Here is an 18,808-nt window from a genome sequence, read left to right on the forward strand (position 1 = left end):
CTCATGCACGTGTCTAAACATGAGCTATTATTATGCTACTGCATGATGATAAAAAGCTAGTCAATTTCTGCTATTGCCGTAAACGGCTAACAAACAAAACGCCCAACACATTGCAGCAGAGTTGTACCTTGTCATTATGATGCTGAGTGTATTTCAAATTACTATGATAATTAAACAGCTGCTTAGAGATAAACTTCTATAGGAAATATAGAAAATAATTTACCAGGTTTTGTCTGTGGCACATGAGGTTTGGGTGATGTTTTAGGCTTCAAAGGAACACGTCGTGTCTCTTTTGGAGCTGAAAGAGAGAACCTGGGTTACAAATTATTAAATTATCCGGGAATCAGAGTCTAATGACAAGTGTAACACACAGACATGGCACGTTTCAAGCCTGCAATGGAGAAACAAAATCATTTTATGGTAACAGGGAAGAGAAAGTCAGGTGTACAAAGGAGTTTAAAGAAAAATATGGCATTATGAGTGTATCTAGATTTGTTTAAGCAGGGAAGTGGAATTCCTGATCATTTTGAAGCCCAGCTTAAAAAAACAGTTGGAAAATAAATTGCAAGCACAGACAGACAGGACTATGATAAAGATGTTTCAGAACTGACAGCCTTATTGCCTTAAAAAGGAGATAATACACCTGTGTAGTAAACAAAATTCCTAAAAAGCCTTTTGTGTCAAAGGACAGACATATCTAGGAAAAAAAGAGGAATTTTAAGGAAAGAAACTGGTGATATGAGACGACAACTACAACGTGGGTTTCTGTGAAGAGAAGAAAAACAAACATGACTGATCATTAAACAAATTTCTTTACCTATTGTTGACCTTGCTGGTTCAATTCTAAGTGTAATATGTTCCAGGACTGCATCAGAAACAAAACAACAGAAAAAGCATGAGACTCTAAGCATGGCACACCCTTTCGAATGATCAAATGATCAAAGCAACTTCCTAGGTAAGCAATAAGTAAAAGATTATGCAAATCTGGTCTTTGCTAATGCCGTGGATAATCAAAATTACCCTGGGATATCTTATTCTGACTTTTAGAAATTGTGGTCAATTAACTTTGAAGACACTATTACCATAAATACATTGAACGAACTGGATGAAACAAACGCTCAGTTCTGAGATGGTAAAAATCAAAGAATCATAGAAGTTAGAGATAGAAGAGATCTAAGAGGTCATCCATTTCATGTCGCAGTTAACACAATACTCCACTCTACAGTGCATTAACCAGTCTAATTTTAAAAGTCCCAAGCAATTGTGCTTCTACCACTTCCTTTAGTAGACTATTCTACTATCTAATACATCTCATTCTCAGCAAGCCTTTCCTGATATTCACGCTAAATTTTCCCTTTCTCTTTTTTTACCTGCAGCTGGAAGAGTACAGCAATAAGATAAAATAAAATAAAAAATGTTAGCAGTGTGTATGCCCCTTTTGTATTTGCTTTCTTCAAACATTCAAGCTATTGTATCTCACTGCATGGAATTTCACAGAAACAAGTGTTCAGTTTGCATATTCATGAGAAGTGGTATAATCCAGTATGGGGTAGTACACAGCATGACTCAACAAGATGGCACAGTTCCTACGCCCCTACACCCCCAAGGTTTAGACTAGAAACAATTAAACAATTAAATCAGACCCAAAAGAAAATTATTTGCAACTACCAAACATCCATGTATGTATACACAAATATATTACGTGAGTGAAATGAGATAAAATTAGATTTAAACTCTCCACATAACTAATGTGACTTACACTAGACTAATTTTATTTTATTTATTTATTTGGGAATGATGTCTTTGGCAAAGTTGTGTGGTTCAGAAAGGTAAAGACTGTAAAATTTCCTAATTCTGCTAATCTACTACTTCTATCCTCAAGAGATTCAAACTTCCACCAGTGGCTAGTCACGTGGTTGAAGTTAAGCATGTATTTACAAAGCTTTACTGAATTGGGGACTACAAAATTACAGTCATCCACTAAGAAACACCAGGAGATTTGTGACCTATCACCATTAATCAAACCATCTCAATTTTCAAACACTGAGTATCAAGTATTCCTAGCAAAGTGATCATGATCAATCCACAGAATAGGAAAAAATACTGCAAAAAGGGAACTAATTTTGAATAAATTAAAAAACAAACAAACAATTTACTACAGATCATTTGCTATGAATTATTCAGTTGGCTCTAGTTATAGCCTATTAATCCTACTTGTATCACAGGAGCAATAAATAATTCCTCTCAACCTTTAGGAAATTTTACCAACCTTCAAATATTTACAACCTTCAAGTATCAGATGACAGAGTCTGTAACAAACTCCTGACAGCAAAGTAAAGGAAGCACATTAAATCAATGGGGTTTTGTTAGAACCAGTTGCATGAACAGGTAATTACCAGGTTTAGGATGTGGTAGTTCTGGCTCTGGGGACGTGTTAGGTTTGGAAGGAATGAACTGTGTTTCAGTTGGAGCTGAAAAAAAACAAAGAAAAAAACCCTACATTTCTAAACGTTTTAAGGAGTCACAGCCTGACTCTGGCACCATGTTTAAGCCATAAGAAGTGATACCTGCAATGTTGCCGACAACGAAAATTAAATTAAGTTGGTATATATTGTATTCAGCAATGACCGTGACTCTGAAAGGGGTAAGAAATACTCTTGTGTGGTAGGGCAATTTGAGAGCTTCTGACAATGGGGAAAACCCCTGCAAATGTTTGATTATAGGTGTTGACTTTAACAGCTATATTTGTGAGCCTAAGGACTACTCCCATAAGTGTGAGTGTGTTGAATTGAGCCCTGAGGTGACTGGATCAGTAAATTAGCGGCTAAATTCTGCCCTTGGATAAGCCGGTGGTGTTCCCAGTGACTGCAATAAGAGACGGATGCATGTATTTGAAGGCAGAATTTGGCTCTTAATCTTAAAAGAAAGTTGTATCAATTTTCCTCACATGGTCTTCTAAAAATTCATGTAGTTTAAATAATTTCTTGTCATAGATATAACCATAATCTATATTTGAAATGCTTTTGATTGAAAATTGGCATGTCTGAGTCTTCTATTGGTGGTGGTAATCTTGCTGAGAACTAAACAACACTATGGGAACTAAAACCTTAGACATCGTTATTTTTTCCTATCAACAAATGGCCAGACACTAAATCTGACAGTTATTCACCATTCTTTCTAATTTGCTTGTTATATATTCTAGGCTGTGCTGACTTCACTGTTCAAACTCCCCTGCAAGCTTTAAAGGTTAACTGAAAAATGGACCTTCACAAATACAAAGACATTTTGGTTTGGAGATCACCTCTGAAGGAGTAATTTTTTTTTAACTAAGAAAATACTAACCTACAAAATTCAAGTGTGTTTGAAAAGTCTAACATTAGAATAAAATTAATTAATCCTTATTCTTGGTGTAAAATATTTCCAAGATGGATCTAAGTTTCTTTCTCCTCTCCCAGTACAAGATTGAGATAAAAATGTAGTCCTTCTGACATAGACCCTAGACAGTAAAACTGGCGCCTTTATCTGCAATTTCTGTACAAGGTGCACTGTAAGAAGAAAAGTACAGTCTTCTGATCCACTACAGCTGATATTTTGCCATTAACTAGGGTAACACTGAGCCTCAATGTACCACATTTCAAAAATAAAGATATTTACCAGGTTTAGATTGAGGCATTTTAGGTTCAGAAGATGATTTGGGCTTCAAAGGTGTGAAATGTATTTCACTGGATTCTGAAACAAAAATTTGGTTTATAACTATCAGCATTTAAACATTAGGGTGTAAAAGTGTGTTTATCCCCAAAACACCATATGCCTGCAGTGAAGAAACAGCACTACAATGCAAAACTGGAAAATAACTATAATTAATATCAACAACCCATTAAGTAGAAAATTGCAACTGCAGGTTTAACAACCGAAGCTTATTGGACTTAAGAATAAAAGTAGCAGATAAACTCTTCGCTCACAGAAACTATCGAAGAGTTGGGATAAGATGATCTTCTGGAGCAAAATTATAGTTTCTAAATTGGAAGCTAAAAGCAAGGTGCCTATCATAAAATGTAAAGAAAAAACATCATGTGTCATTATATAATGCCTGCATCTGTAACTTTCACTCCACGCAGCTGAAGAAGTGGGTTTTTTACCCACGAAAGCTTATGCCCAAATAAATCCATTAGTCTTTAAGGTGCCACCGGACTCCTTGTTTTTTAAAGAAAAAACTGTTACACAACGTTGCCTTGGGCCACTCAAGGTCATTAGAAGAAATTTTACATGTAGCTTCTGGAGCAACTGGACTTTTTGCTGTTAGAATAAAAATGAATTTAAGTGAAGACTATTAAACTCCAAGTCAGCAAAGCACTTAAGCAGGTATGTAAGTGCGTTGTTGAATAGTGCCAGACTTAAATCCATGCCTAAGCACTTTGCTGAAAGTGGTTTTAGAGAGCAGAGGTTTCTCTTAAAAATAGATCAGTGTGCTTCCTTGAACATAATCTACACAGTTAAAGACAGGCAGTTTTAAAAGAAGAATACTTCCAATGAGACTTGACGTTCCAAAGATGTAGTGCAGCAGACACCACTCTCTTACTCTGGATGTGAGAATTTGTGTTTATTTTAAACACACACAAACACCCACCCCCACCCACCCACAAATTCATACTAAGAATTCCATTAAGTGCATATTCCCCAGTGCTATACATTCAATAAAAACTCAGTCACATCTCTGGCTAATTACATTCAAGCTTTCCACATCACTAGAATCATTATTTGTTTTCTTTTTAAACAGAAGCTTAGTTTCTGTAGCAAATTTTGCAACATCCAGAAAACTAGTTGGAACCCTAAATTTGAAAATGGAGTAATGCTCTGTATATGGAATGTACAATTCTCATTACAGAAATTGTGTTTCAATGCTTGCTGTCTTTTAAATATGTTTTTAAATGTGTATATGCTTAATAAAAGTTGGCTTTCTGAAATCTTTAAGCACAATTATTTCTTGTTTGAAAGAATCAGGTTTTTAACATGACATATATGTTATAAAATGTACACTGTTAAAACTTTAAGATGGTCGGGCAACCACTAAATGACTCAAAACAAACTCATTTATATAGTTTGCATTTCACGTGTGCCCAAAATCAAGGTTAACCTCTTTGCAGCAATGCCACTGAGTTTGGCTAAAAGGTTACTCCAAGTTCAAGTAGTGAATTACAGAAAATAGTTACTGTACCAGGTTTACTATGTGGCATTTCTGGCATGGCACTGGCAGATGCTTTAGGTTTGGAAGGAATGTGTTGTGGTTCATATGAAACTGAAAGAAAAAAAAGCCCAATTCATAACTGAATTACTGCATGCATCATTATTCAGACCACAGAAAGCATAGACTTGAAGCCTACTCTGGAACAACAATAACTTAAAAGACTCCAAAAAAATCAGGCTGTAGTTAACATGCATTTTTTTTGAAAAAAAAGGTGAGAGGGAAGTATTGCAGTTAAATGTTTAGAGTAGCTAGACAAAAACAGCAGGAATGCCTAGCCCTCTGCCAAAACAAGGAGTTCCCATCTCTATTATAAACTTATCTTGCCACCAACCAATCAGCACTCTCTTCATCCAAGTCCTGCACTCTTGTGGCAAGCTGGACCTAAATTCTGTGGCAAAGTTCCCGGATTCTGCGGCACTGTGGTGTTGCAGACAGGAAATTTTGTAGGAACTTCTTTTAAATTACAGAATTGATGGGTTTAATGAATTCAATATGAAAAAGACTAATACAGTCAGTACAGAAGTTGCCAAGTTATTTATTTTGAGATTAAATTCAAATTTTAGGCGGTCCACACTTTTTCAGTTTTGATACACCAAAGACATTGCTACTGACAATGCCAGGTAGGAAGCTGGAAATTTTGGCAACTGGGTAGGTGGCAATTAGGGTTTCTGGCAGCAGTGGAAGCATGGGAGGCAGTTTGTGATTGTGAGATGAGCACATTAGTCGGATGTTTCTACTAAATGAACATCAGTGAAATAGTTACAGTAGCCATTTAAGTGATCATATTCAAGTTCCAGTCATTGCCTAGCACGGCAAACTGGGCAGGCTGCACCTCTCAGAGTTGTTGCTTTAGGGTGTCTGCAGACTAAGGCCCTGTCTATATTGGGAATATCTGTATCAATACAGACCCTGAAGTAGCTATACTGTGTCAATGTAAAATGCATCCTGCACCAGTGTAACACATCTACACTGGCAGGTTGCACCATTCTAGCTACACCTTAACTATTTCCAATGTAAGCAGGGCCTCAGAAAGATGACACAGCATTGGTTTTACGTTCTCATAATTTTTCCAAGATTTTCTTCAAAACCATAAAGGCTAGAAACAAATTTCATTAATGTAACGAAAGGTTAGATTCTACAGAATCTACTGCCTGGGGTAGATTCTGCAGCTAACACCAAAGCTGAGAAATCACAGGATACACAGGGCACACATCTTAGTTAGTGTTTGTAAAATGGCTTAAAAATGTAAAGCACTAAGTATTATCTATCCCCAAACTAACTACGTCACTCTTATAGTGCTGCAATTGTCACAAGTGCCACTTGGGACATTTTGATGTATAGAGTCTTGACATGATGACAGCATTATTACTTGGGAAATAAAACCCCAATATCACCTCTGTTTAATTCCTGCAAGACGTTTAATTTGTTAAACTGAAATTAAAATAGAATAGAATAGAATAGAATAGAATAGAATAGAATAGAAATAGGCCTGAACTGAAAATCTGAATCCAAATCCAGATCCCAGGCCAAATATCATAGCTGAACTCTCTCTATATATAAAGGTCTGAATGTCCCCAGAATCTTGGGAGGTTTTGAATCCAAACCCAGAACTGGATTGGAATTTCAAAACTAGACCTCAAGAAAACAATTTAAAATACAAGCCCAGACAACCTGCAAACTTTCTGGTCTTTGAAATCTGGATTTGAATTGGTTCAGATACATTTGTATCGTGTAGTAAATTTTATTCCAGGCCTGCACACAAACGAAACCAATGATCTATAATGCACTAGGATTTCATTGTGTTTCCACTGGGAAAATACACCCCTGTCCAGAGGGCCTGCACCAGGTCTATATATAATTCAAGTAGCACTTAAACCCTAGTACAAAGATTTTAGTGGAACTTGAGAGGTATGTAAGGCCTTGCGTGGGTTTTTTGCACAACAGTGAATTTCATCTTTAATGCATAACTGTCATGAATGAGGTCTCCAGTCAACTAAAGGAAAATTGACTCCTTCTTGGGTAAAAAGTATCAGAATTGCTCAGCTTGATTTTATGATTCTTGCACTTAATTTGTTCATTACTCATGATGAGATATCACTGTTGCCTAATCTGAGGTATTGAGGACTATTTTTATTAATCATTTAGGATTCAATACTACTGCCATTGCACTCAATGGGATTTCTGCCACTTATTTAAATGGGAATAAGATTTCATGCTTAACAAGTACAAGAAAAAGCTCTTGGATACATCCTGGGCACATATGAACACAGAATGGGATTTCTTCATGATCATTTCCTAAGTCACAGCTTCAGTACAATGAAACCAAATTCCTACAAAGAAAAGCAAAAGGAAAGATGAACAGCAGAGGAGGAGATGACAGCACCAAACCAACTCGTATCTAAAAGCAAAGTGAAATTCAATGATTACTTATGAATATGGAAGCATGAAATGCCCTTTTAGAAGATGAAAAATTCCTCCTTGATGAAAAGGAAAAGCGAAGAGCTGACAATTCACTAAGGAAGAAGATTATCATCATTACCCATTGTAGATTTCGGATGTTCAAGAGTCTTAGTAGTAGCAGTAATAGAAGAAATCTTAATAGTGACTGGCACCGGAACAGGTTCCCTGGTTGCTGCTGGAGTAAAGGACATTATCTTGAGAGATATGAAGGCAGATCTACACCTTTTAAATGGCTGCCCAGTGTCTGATATGCGTACTTGGACATCAAGATTTTGGGACGAATACTCTACAGGATGAGAGTAACACTATCTTAACAGTGATGCTTTTGGGGAGATTTTTGTCCATTACTGATGCCCATGTACTATTCAAATGTGAACAATACGTTCCCCACCCACCCACTGGATCTTGTGCCTCAGCAGATTTTCAGTCTGGAACAGCTTAAGTGCATTGTGGGCTAAAACACAGCTGATCTCTTTATAATAGCCAAAAATATTTGGGAACCAATGCTTTAATGTAACAGGGTTCTATCATTTACTGTCAAAAAATTCTTCAAATGGAGCAGGATGGCAAGCTCTGCAGGAGACTGATGGGACAAGCAAAACCAGACTCTTCTCTTTCAGGCCCTTTTTAGTATATATTTTACAACTATCACATTTGTTTTGCTTCCCTTCAATTAGTTTAGTTCTGAATATTTGAAGCCAGCCAAAAGGAATATGTCGGTGGCAAACTAGATTAAAACACTGTAGGACTAAATCCTTCTTCCACCTCATCAAGTCTGAATAGCCAGACTTGGCATGGGGACCTGGGTGGAGAGTAATCCTTCAGCCCAGGAGTCTAAGTTACATCATTCTGCAGCAGCCACTGTTCCTTTCTGGAACATCATTTACCCTCATTAGTTACAAATCCAATACTAAACTGACTGAAATTGTTAGCTAGGAATATAATTGGAAGAAATCTAAGTCTATTTCAGGCCACTTGAAAAGTCTCATTTCAGATGTTGCATTAGTCGTTATCATCCCAGTTAAACTGGGAGTGTGTGCGCACACGCTTCAGTTTTATCACAGCTAGAATTTATCCAATTCTCGCCAATGCCAAATTTGCCATGAATCTTCACATAGAATTTCAGACACATCATAGTTTAATACTGTCCAGTTATAAATCAAGGGGCTAAAATATTTTTGTTACTATGCATCTTGCTCAAGTACTGATTCATACATATGTTTTCCACCCCCTTATGGTTGATCTACTTTTCTTAGATTAAATTGAGAGCTTTTTGGGACAGGGGCTGAACAGTACCCAGCCATCTATGGTGCTAGAAAACAAATAAATGGATAAATAAAAAATGATCATTTTCTTTTTAAATTGGTGAAAGGAAAGGAAAGGAATGAAAACTACAGAGCAGACCTATCCATTGATCTATGTGTTCTACTTTTAAGGCACATGTCACTCGTCCAAACACCCTACAACAGTTGAGAACCACTGAGCACGCCTACCCAAGGGACAGAGTTTCAAAACTGTTGAAAAGGAAAGGGACTTCAAGATAGAGCTGTCGGATTTATTTATTATGAATAATGTTCTTTAAAAATGTAGCCCCTTTTTTGATTCACAAGTTGTTCTTTAACCCATCTTCATTTTCTTCAAATGTATTCACCATTTCTAGGTATTCATTGAATACTTTTATTTATCCAAACTATCACACTTTGAGTCATTTGCTGACTCTCTCTTTTGATTCTATGCAGCATTTGGTTTATCACCTATGTCTCATGGCACAGCTTCTCCTTCCTGAATAGATGAAAAACCTTTTAAAACAGGAAGGAATAATGAATAATGAACTCCAACTATGATTTTTTGGACAAGTGATCTTTCCTTTCGAAATTGATGAAGCTTTCAAGATTTGCAAGCATACTCATCAAGATGAGGCAGTTATCTACAAACTTATCAATAATAATCGTTAAAGTTTGCCATACTTGATGCTTTTCTACCTGAAACTATTCATAAATCTTTATTTTAAACACTGTTTACCAACCTCTAGTTTAATGGGACAGTGTTCAGAGTTTTTTCTCCTTATTTATTAATTAGCTACTATATTTGGTCAGAGACTGATCTATGTAATAACACTGTAGTTACGCTAACGAAGCAAAATAGAGCAAAATAAAGGCTGGGAGAATAAAGGATTTAGTTTGCAAGACTGCTTACGATGCTAACAGATTTCTACAGCTTCCATGGACACGTGTCTCTCTCCCTTCGCCCCCCCCCCCAAAAAGGAGTCATGAGTCAGCATGGTTCAAACAATATGGAACAAAATGATAGTAGCAGAGCATACTGTAATTACCTGGTTTTGTCTTGGGTTCTTCTGGATGGAGAGAGACTTTAGGTTTGGAAGGAATTCGTTTTGTTTTACTGGGTGCTGAAAGGAAGAAAGAGGGGAGATTGTAATCCCAAAGTTTTGAGGAAAGGAGAGAGTACTTACCAGTAACTGTTGCTCTTCAGGAGTCACATCTGTACATTCACAATCGTGGGATGTGGAACCCAGGGCCGGCTCCAGACCCCAGCGCGCCAAGCGCACGCTTGGGGCGGCATTTTGCCGGCAGGGCGGCAGGCGGCTCCGGCGGACCTTCCGCAGTCATGCCTGCGGGAGGTCCACCAGAGCCGCGGGACCAGTGGACCTCCCGCAGGCATGACTGCGGAGGGTTCGCTGGTCCCGCGGCTCGGGTGGACCTCCCGCAGGCATGCCAGCGGATGCTCCACCGGAGCCGCGGGACCAGCGGAACCTCCGCAGGCACGTCTGCAAGAGGTCCCCCGGAGCTGCGGGACCGGCGACCGCCAGAGCGCCCCCCACGGCGTGCCGCCCTGCTTGGGGCGGCGGGATTCCTAGAGCAGCCCCTGGTGGAACCCCTGGCACTGAGCTGGAGAACAGCCTTGGAAAACCATGTCCACTGTGGTGTATGTTCATGTGATTGCTCAAGTGAGGGTGATGGCATCACCTACTCTATATAAGGAAGTGCATCCACCCAGCCAGATGCCTCAATTCCTTTTCCCAAACCGGAGACCTAATGTTATACTGAACTCTGAGGTAGAAGGGAAGGTGGTTGGGTAGTGTGAACACACAAAGGTAATTCTCAGAGAACAAAAATTACTGCAAAGTAACCTCTCTTTTCTCCTTTGAGGGCCTCTGCATATTCCCACTTGTGGCAGATTAGCAAACATGATGATGATGGGCAAGTTCTTAGATAAATGTTGTCTGTAATCTGCTCTCCCAAACTGGATATCAAAGAGCAATGCTAAATCCAATGAGTACTGTCTGGTGGAAGTGTGCCCTGAACTCCAAGTTGCTACTTTGTAAATCTCTGCCAGGAGAACCTATCTAAGGCACATCATGGATGCCATGGTGGCTATCATAAATCTTTAAACAAAGGGTACTTGTTTGCAATAATGCTCTATACAGCTCCTAATCCCAGGGTGAAACACTCTGTTTGGTAACAAGTTCTCCTCGACATCTCTCCCCTAGGCTAAAAACAACCTAGTAGAACTTCTAAACAGCTCAGTCTTTACCATGTAAAACCAGAATGTCCTTTTTATATTTTGAATATGGAGATGTGATCCCTAGGGGGCCTGGGGAAGAACACAGGGGGGAAAATGCATTGAGATAGGTGGTAATCTGAGACCATCTTTGGCATGAAGCTGTGATGGGACCTCCTGGTGACTTTGTCCTTGTGATCAAAGGTAGTGCTGAGACAAGAAAATAATAAGATAGACTAAGGAAAGATCTAGCCTGAAGGCACGAAGGTGAGTTCCATTTTCTCTCTGCTTTTGGGGGGAATGGAACTGAGGTGGTCGGGGGACTGCATTCTCTTCTACAGAATAGGGTGATGATGTAACCCTTGATTGTGATCTCTAGTACAGCCTCCCAATCAACACAGCTCTTGAAGGCAATTCCACAGCTCAATGCCAGGTCTGCCAAATCCCACAAGTGGTAATGCAGAAAGGTCTTGGGAGAACACAGGGTTTATACCAAAAAGTCACAAAAGAGAGTTTGTGCATGCCTAAGTCAATATGGGGCAACAGTGGCACAATGTAGATGCTCACAAATTGAATGGCACTGTATAAAATGACTATTCAGAAGGCAAAACAAATTTGTTATGTAGTTGGGTGCAAGGGAGAATGTGTCTCCTAAAAGCAGCTCACTTCAACTTCCTGCTCTTTTGTGAAACTGAAGAATGTTCTAGCATTAGCAAGAAGGAAAGCGATTAACATAGGTGAGCACAACGGCTGACTATGGCGGGATTAGCAGAAAGCACGCTTTTCATGTAGGCTACACATCTTTATTGCCCCAAATACTATAGAAGATTGTTTTCACAAAGAAGAATGAAGATGCACATCTTCAGTGGCTTGTAGAGCTGGTTGGAAAATAGAAAGTCATCGTTGTAGAAATTTTTGGTTTCCACTGAAATTTGTTTTTTATTACATTTTCAAATCGGCTCCAGGGCAACAGACAAACACCTTACCAGAAATAGGATAGAGCTTCAGGATTAGCAATGATAGCTTCAAATGGTTTTCAGGCACTTATGCAGTAACCTGACCTGGCTCTTTTGGAAGTCAGTGCCACAGTGCACAGAGTCTACATTAATTTGAGGCATCTTGAGTAGAAGCATTTGGACTTCAAGCCAAGACGACAACCATTGCTATTGCACAAGTCCTAATTTTTAGTCCATTTCTAGTGACACTGGGATACTAATGGGAGCTTGATCCATGGGCATCATGCCTCCTGGCTAAAGGCCAGATTGTGATCCTTTTACATTGAATAGTACCTTATCCCTCAAGTAGTCACATCTGAATAAGGGTATCCCTATGGAATAAATGCAGAATTCACAATAATCTATATAGAGAAGGGAAGTTGGGGCAAATCATTCCAAGTTCAGTGATGAATAGATAGTTATTCTCAGGATCCCATCTGGACTGATCAGTGAGAGTAGTAATAGAGAGATGATAGACTAGATACACTTGCACAAACATGCAACCATACCAATTTCTCTGTAGTTAAATGGAAAAACAAAGTGACCATGCACTGTGGAAACATTATTACCTAGTGTTGTCCTTGGCAGTTCGAGGGGGTTAGAAAATTTAGGTGTATTGCTTTCCAAATGAATTGCTTTTTCTGCTGATGAAAAAGAAAGAATTTAGAGATACATACATGGAAAGTAGCAGCATCTCTAGAAGAGATAGACAAAACTGTCTTAATAATACAAGAGTTAATTTTGAACAGTGCAAAAACCTTTCTAAGGAGTTGTAGTTATAACAAAAATGTTTTAAAAGTTGGCTCACAATAACTGATGCAATTCCAAGACTTAAATACCACTAAGTTAACAAGCTTCAGTGGGAATAATTTGTCTTGAAGTGGGTAATTTTTTAACTAGCAATACTGGAAAGAATTATAATAATGTTGCTTGGACTCTTACAATACTGTTTAAATAATGTCTTATTACGCTATAAAATTATGTATCTTTTTAGCTTTATGACTTCATTATAACCTGTGAATTTTTAAAATGTTTTCATGGCTTTATCTTTGTTCATGCAACTCCAGACAAGTCTGGGGATGTGTGTGATATTTTCTTTCCTTTGACCTACATCACAACCATGGTGTAAAAACAAGGTGCAGTTCAACTGATTTCATTTTGTATCCACCTGCTTATCTCCAGGCCTGAGTTTCACCCCTCACAGTTCTACAATTTTAGATAAGCCTCAACATATGCTAACTATCACTGCATCTGCACTCATCCTATAGCAACAGATGAAATGGTACAGATTGGTAACCTATCCTCAAAAGCAAAGCAAGAGACTTGATTAAGGGACTTTTAAATTTATGGGCCAACTGGGGTCCTGTTGAGCAAGCGTTGGCCAGTTCATGATTTCAAGTGGAAACCATGTAAAAACTTGATTCCAACCCCAAGCCCTGTGCAACTCGGTGATTTGAGCTAAGTTTTGCTTCAAGTTTTTTTTTTATTTTTCCAAGTTAACATTCCAAGTGTAACTCAAGGGATGTAATCCCACACTTTGCATAATCCTCCTGAGAACTGAATCTGCTGAATTTCACATAGAATGCCTTTAAAACAAAATACATTAAATTACCAAAAATTATAAATTATTATAATGCTTGGCATGGAATGTAATTACCATGTTTAGTTCGTTGCATTTTGGGTCTGGCAGATGGTTTAGGTGTAGAAGGAACAAACTTTGTTTCCCAGGGAGCTGAAAGAAACAGACTAGATTGTAAGATTTTTCTTTTAATTCTTTTCCTTAGAAATGGAATCACATTCCTCAAGCCGGTGGTGAAGCAGTGATACTTCAAAATGGCTTCTGGAAATAAAATCAGTTTTAAAAAAGGCCTCGGAAAACTGTAATGAAAACTTACTTGCCCAGGTACAAAAATGATTAATTTGCCCTTTACTATAATGATTGATAAATAATTAAAATATCTAATTGTGTTTTACTTGCTCATCAAAAAATTATTCTGGACAAACTAGGAAGTTGAATTTTGCAAGACAAGTCTAAAATATATAATATATATCATATTGTAAATATTTCTGAGTTACCAATCAATTTTATGCAACTGAGCAATTTTACTAGATGAAGTTTGAAAAGATAACATGAATTCTTAGAACTCTCAGCTATTCAAGAAGAGAAAGATTCTGGCACAGGTAGAAAGCCATGAAACGAACAACATGCAAAAGTGGGATTATCTCACAACTGCAGCCCCTGGATTCTATTTATAAAAAAGCAGCACTGATTGTAGGAATGGAGGAAATATTGGTAAGACTAACCAGTTCTGCAAACCCTAAACTGTCTTCTCATAATTGCAGGGGTTGTAACTGTAGTTAGCCAGTCTGAATGCTAGCCTAAGGCCTTATGCTGGGAGGCAAAGTCTGTGAAAGTTGAAGGTGACCAATCAGTACCTCAGAAGACATGACCATTAATTTTGCCTATTTTATAAAACAAGATAATGAGGCTGCTTCCAAGATAGATTCAGGAGGAAGAGCTTCATTGCCATAAACAGAGTGGCAATGCACTCCTATGAATAAGTATATGTGAATTCACTGAGAAGAGGTTTCCAAGCCTAAAGGACTATATGACAGATACCTAGAAGCAGGATAAAGACTAATGAATATTTCTAGTGCCACCAATAGATCTCCTTAGAGAATATTAGTTTTTTTTAATGTAAAGAAAAAATCCAAAACTTTCCTTTGAGAAAGTCTCCTTACCCACCTTTGCACTTAGCCTTTCAATAGTTACTTTTGACATACGCTGGAGGTGAGTGGGTGGTTGTCTTTTTGTGTGTGATCTCAACAATTCTCAAACAATGAAGGCAAATTATGTTTACAGAGATGCACATATGCCTCCTATTGAGTTTATTCAAGGGCAGATATTTTATCCTTCAATAACATTGATAAAAACCACTATTTAGAAAAGAAACTAAGCTCATGAATGTGAGTTCGGGTCTGTTCTTACAGTATTTCTCTCCTAACAATTCTCCTGTATAAAAGAAATAGATCCAGAAACAGAATGAAGTTGGCATGATTAGCAGTGATGGTATGAAATGGTCTTCAGTGATGGAATTCTAATGATGGATTGAACAGAAATACAGATTGACACACAGCTACTGAAACATTTGTTACCTAGTGTCGCCTTTGGCCTTTCAATAGTCTTTGAAGCTTTAGGTGTACTATGCTCCAAAAGTGGTGGCTTTTGAACTATAAAATAAAAAGAATCCAAGCATAATTGAATAGTACAATAAAGAACATCAGTAATAAGTTAAAGATGTGGGAGGTTTAAAAGAGCTCATCTAGTATTTCCTATATTCCCTTTTTTAATATAACATTAAGTATACAAAATAATAGAACATAGTTTGGATTGTTCAACATCTGGTAACGTATGATCACCAGTACTTGGATTGTGAAGGGGGCACTCCCCTCTTTTGATCTTGAATAGAACTCTGACAGGGATCCAACTGTTTCTGATCAAAGGAACAGAAAAGGAAAAAAATAGCACCACAAGACACTGGTAATGTCATCATGATCATACGGCAAAATACGGCACAGAACTATGGACCTTGTAAGGGGCTCCCCTTCTGTCAATCACAGCTATTTTCACTGAAAGGAAGCTCCCTCATCATGACATCCTGGAAGCAAATGAGTAGAATGTATGAGGTATCAACATTGTGCTGGGACTAGCGATGTGTTGTATGTCCCTCATAATTGTACACAGCAAGGCAGAAGTTAAAAATATAGTTAAAAACACAAGCAAAAAGTATTCCCAGATAGTAAGCTATGAAATTGTGAAAATTCTTTGCATTTTATCACCAAACTCATGTTCAGTAGTCTGATGATCTTGAGTCTTGCTCAGTATGGATCAGATGACTGTATTCTGTTTGCTTCCTTTGTAGCAACACCATAGGATATTTTTTAAAGTATCTTCCTGATATATTGAATTGTATAAATGGACTACTTAATTACCAGGTTTCACATGCTGCACTTCTGGAAGAGGAGATGGTTTCAGTTTAGAAGGAATAAGTGGTGCTTCATTTGGAGCTGAAAGAAAGAGCTTGGTTTATAACTAACTGCTTCAGGAATCATTTAAGAAACTGCATATGCCACAAGTTTGTAATGAAAAAGAAATAACTCAGTATGGAATGTGAAAGCCAGCTGAGGACATCAGCAGTCAAAAGGGAGTCAGGGATGGAGTATTAAATTGTTGTGCATTCATCAGAAATAAAGTCAATGTTCCAACGATGGCTACAAGTTTAACAATTAAAATCATAGACATGAGGGAGATAGATGATAAAAGGATGATGGAGCTCTCCATGCAAGTTTCATAGCTGATAGTTTTACTGCTTTAAGAATAGTATCACTAGCATCAACCACATTCCTACAGAGAAGTGAATCAAAAGGTGTTAGTGTCTTTGGTGACACAAGAAAAACAAGAATCTAGAAGTAGAATAAAGGTTAATGATTCAATGCATGAAATGATTTTATGGAAGAAATGCATTCATGTGGGATGGGATGTTCTCTGATTAAACAGACACGGTGTGACCATTCATTGTGAAAACAACAACATTACCCAACGTTTTTCTTGGCCATTCAAGAGGACTAGAAGTTTTAGGTGAGAAAGATTCCAGAGTGGGTTCACTTGTTGCTGCTGGAAGAAATGTTGACAGTTACAAGAGAGCAAAGAGCTTATGGAAGAAAAAAGTTGCTTCATGGGTAAAACAATTTTGTTCTACAAGAAAAACTGAAGTATTCCACTGATTCTTGGACATTATTTTCAGTTTACCAGTTTAGTATGTGTTAGAGATGAGCTCAGCTTTTTGAATCGCACTGTTATGGTAACCATAAATCATGGTATCTGTAAATGTGCAGAGATTTTGGATGTTTATTTAATTCCTTCCTGCCTTCACAAAAATAAATTTGGACTAAATTCTCACTAACTGAATCATTGCCAGGCATCAGATTTTAGATCCTCACATGGCTTACCTCGTTATTTTGAATTATGTTGCCGCACTTATTAAGATGACATGGAGTAACACAACGGAATAGAATAAAAAGGACATGTTGTGCTGCCAATTACTCAAATACTGACAACAGATGATATATGGTCCAGAAAGCTGACAACTGATCCAACTATTGTCACAGTTCTGGATAATCAGGTGTTCAATTAGTTAAATAACTTAATGCGCCTAGGATATGCTTTTCCTTCATATAAAAATTATAATAGTTTTACAGTACTTGTCTACAACTTTACCATCTACAACATAATGTTAATAGAGTGTTTTGAATAATTATTACAGAACACTATAGTACTTTTTAATATTTGTTTCATAGTGTTATCCAGGCAGCGTATCTTTCAAATTACTGACAGGAAAACTGACTGGTATGAGTTGCCACACACAACATAGCTGTGAGACAACACAAGTTAATGCCAGTTTCTCAATAGCAATACAATTTGGATGCTTGCTAAAAATTCAGCTCTAAGGGCCTGATCCAAAGTCCACTGAAATCAATTATAAGACTTCCATTTATCTCAATGGGGTTTATACCTGACCGTGAGCCACTGAATAGTAAAGACTGTTTAATAATTATTGTACCTGGTTTGAGATCTGTTCTATCAGGCTCATTGGATGTTGTGGGGTTTGAAAAAACAGGATGAGTATCATCGAAAGCTAAAAAAAGAAATGGGTAATAATGTTTATTTTTTTTAAATTTAGATTTTTATCTTCTGAGGTACTCAGTTAAAACTCAGTGGTCTAGCCAATCTAATGAGTGAGCATATCTTACACTAGCAATGGAGCAGTGCTAATAAGGAATGAGATCTAAAGGCCAGCAATTAAAATTACAGTTCAAATGGCAACACACACAATGCAGTGAAGGCTAATGTTTACTCAGGTGGTTCATTTCATAGGTCTTTAAGCACCCTGGAAAGTACAAAGACAAAAAAGATTCTGATGCAATCTTCTAGGATTCTATAAGCATCAGGTATTCAAGGAACAATGGCAATAATGTGTCTTTAGAGCTGGGCAAATATTGCAAAAAATATTTCTGCAAATGCTTGAATTCGCACCTTGTTAGTGCTTTGCTTTCTCTGGACATTCTGTGATGGAGTTTTACCAACACAAATGTTCATGGAAAGGAAGCAATATCATATTAATTATGTAACAAATTATATAACTAAGACACTTTGAATAGTGCATATTCACAGCGAAATGCCTGTGACCAATCCATAAAGTTAAAAAATAATAGCCATTGAATTTTGAACAATTTTTAATTAAGTGTGACCTGCTCATGGATACTCTACCAGCAGAAAAAGAAATGATTATTTACTCAGCTCTATGCATGATTCACCAGACTTCATCAGTTACATGAGAGTTAATAAACAAAAAAACAAACAAACAAGAACACGCCAGTAACTGCTCTTGACACTGACAAACAAAATTGCTCCAACAGGTGACAACCTTAGTAGTGAAACAGACTGGAAGTTGGTTCCTTAAAAATAAATAAATAAATAAATAAAGCTATGAGATTTATTGATGACAATCAGCATGAATTATTGGTATGG

The 18,808-nt window shown here is 37.5% G+C and overlaps 1 protein-coding gene across 1 annotated transcript in view; it reads right to left on the minus strand.

The window, feature by feature from the left end:
* Nucleotides 1-18,808, minus strand: part of LOC123361683 (ABI family member 3 binding protein) — a 409,913-nt gene that overhangs the window by 91,704 nt on the left and 299,401 nt on the right. Inside the window, exons 20-32 of the mRNA XM_045001759.1 lie at nt 17,841-17,915; nt 16,817-16,894; nt 16,213-16,287; nt 15,376-15,450; nt 13,877-13,951; nt 12,789-12,863; nt 10,038-10,112; nt 7,785-7,880; nt 5,216-5,296; nt 3,655-3,729; nt 2,397-2,471; nt 818-865; nt 224-298 (exon numbers count right to left, since the gene is read on the minus strand). Coding sequence (XP_044857694.1) covers nt 224-298; nt 818-865; nt 2,397-2,471; nt 3,655-3,729; nt 5,216-5,296; nt 7,785-7,880; nt 10,038-10,112; nt 12,789-12,863; nt 13,877-13,951; nt 15,376-15,450; nt 16,213-16,287; nt 16,817-16,894; nt 17,841-17,915 — 978 coding nt within the window. The remainder of the gene's footprint in view (nt 1-223; nt 299-817; nt 866-2,396; nt 2,472-3,654; nt 3,730-5,215; nt 5,297-7,784; nt 7,881-10,037; nt 10,113-12,788; nt 12,864-13,876; nt 13,952-15,375; nt 15,451-16,212; nt 16,288-16,816; nt 16,895-17,840; nt 17,916-18,808) is intronic.

This window comes from Mauremys mutica, chromosome 1, assembly GCF_020497125.1.
Source record: "Mauremys mutica isolate MM-2020 ecotype Southern chromosome 1, ASM2049712v1, whole genome shotgun sequence".
Lineage (NCBI taxonomy): Eukaryota > Metazoa > Chordata > Testudines > Geoemydidae > Mauremys > Mauremys mutica.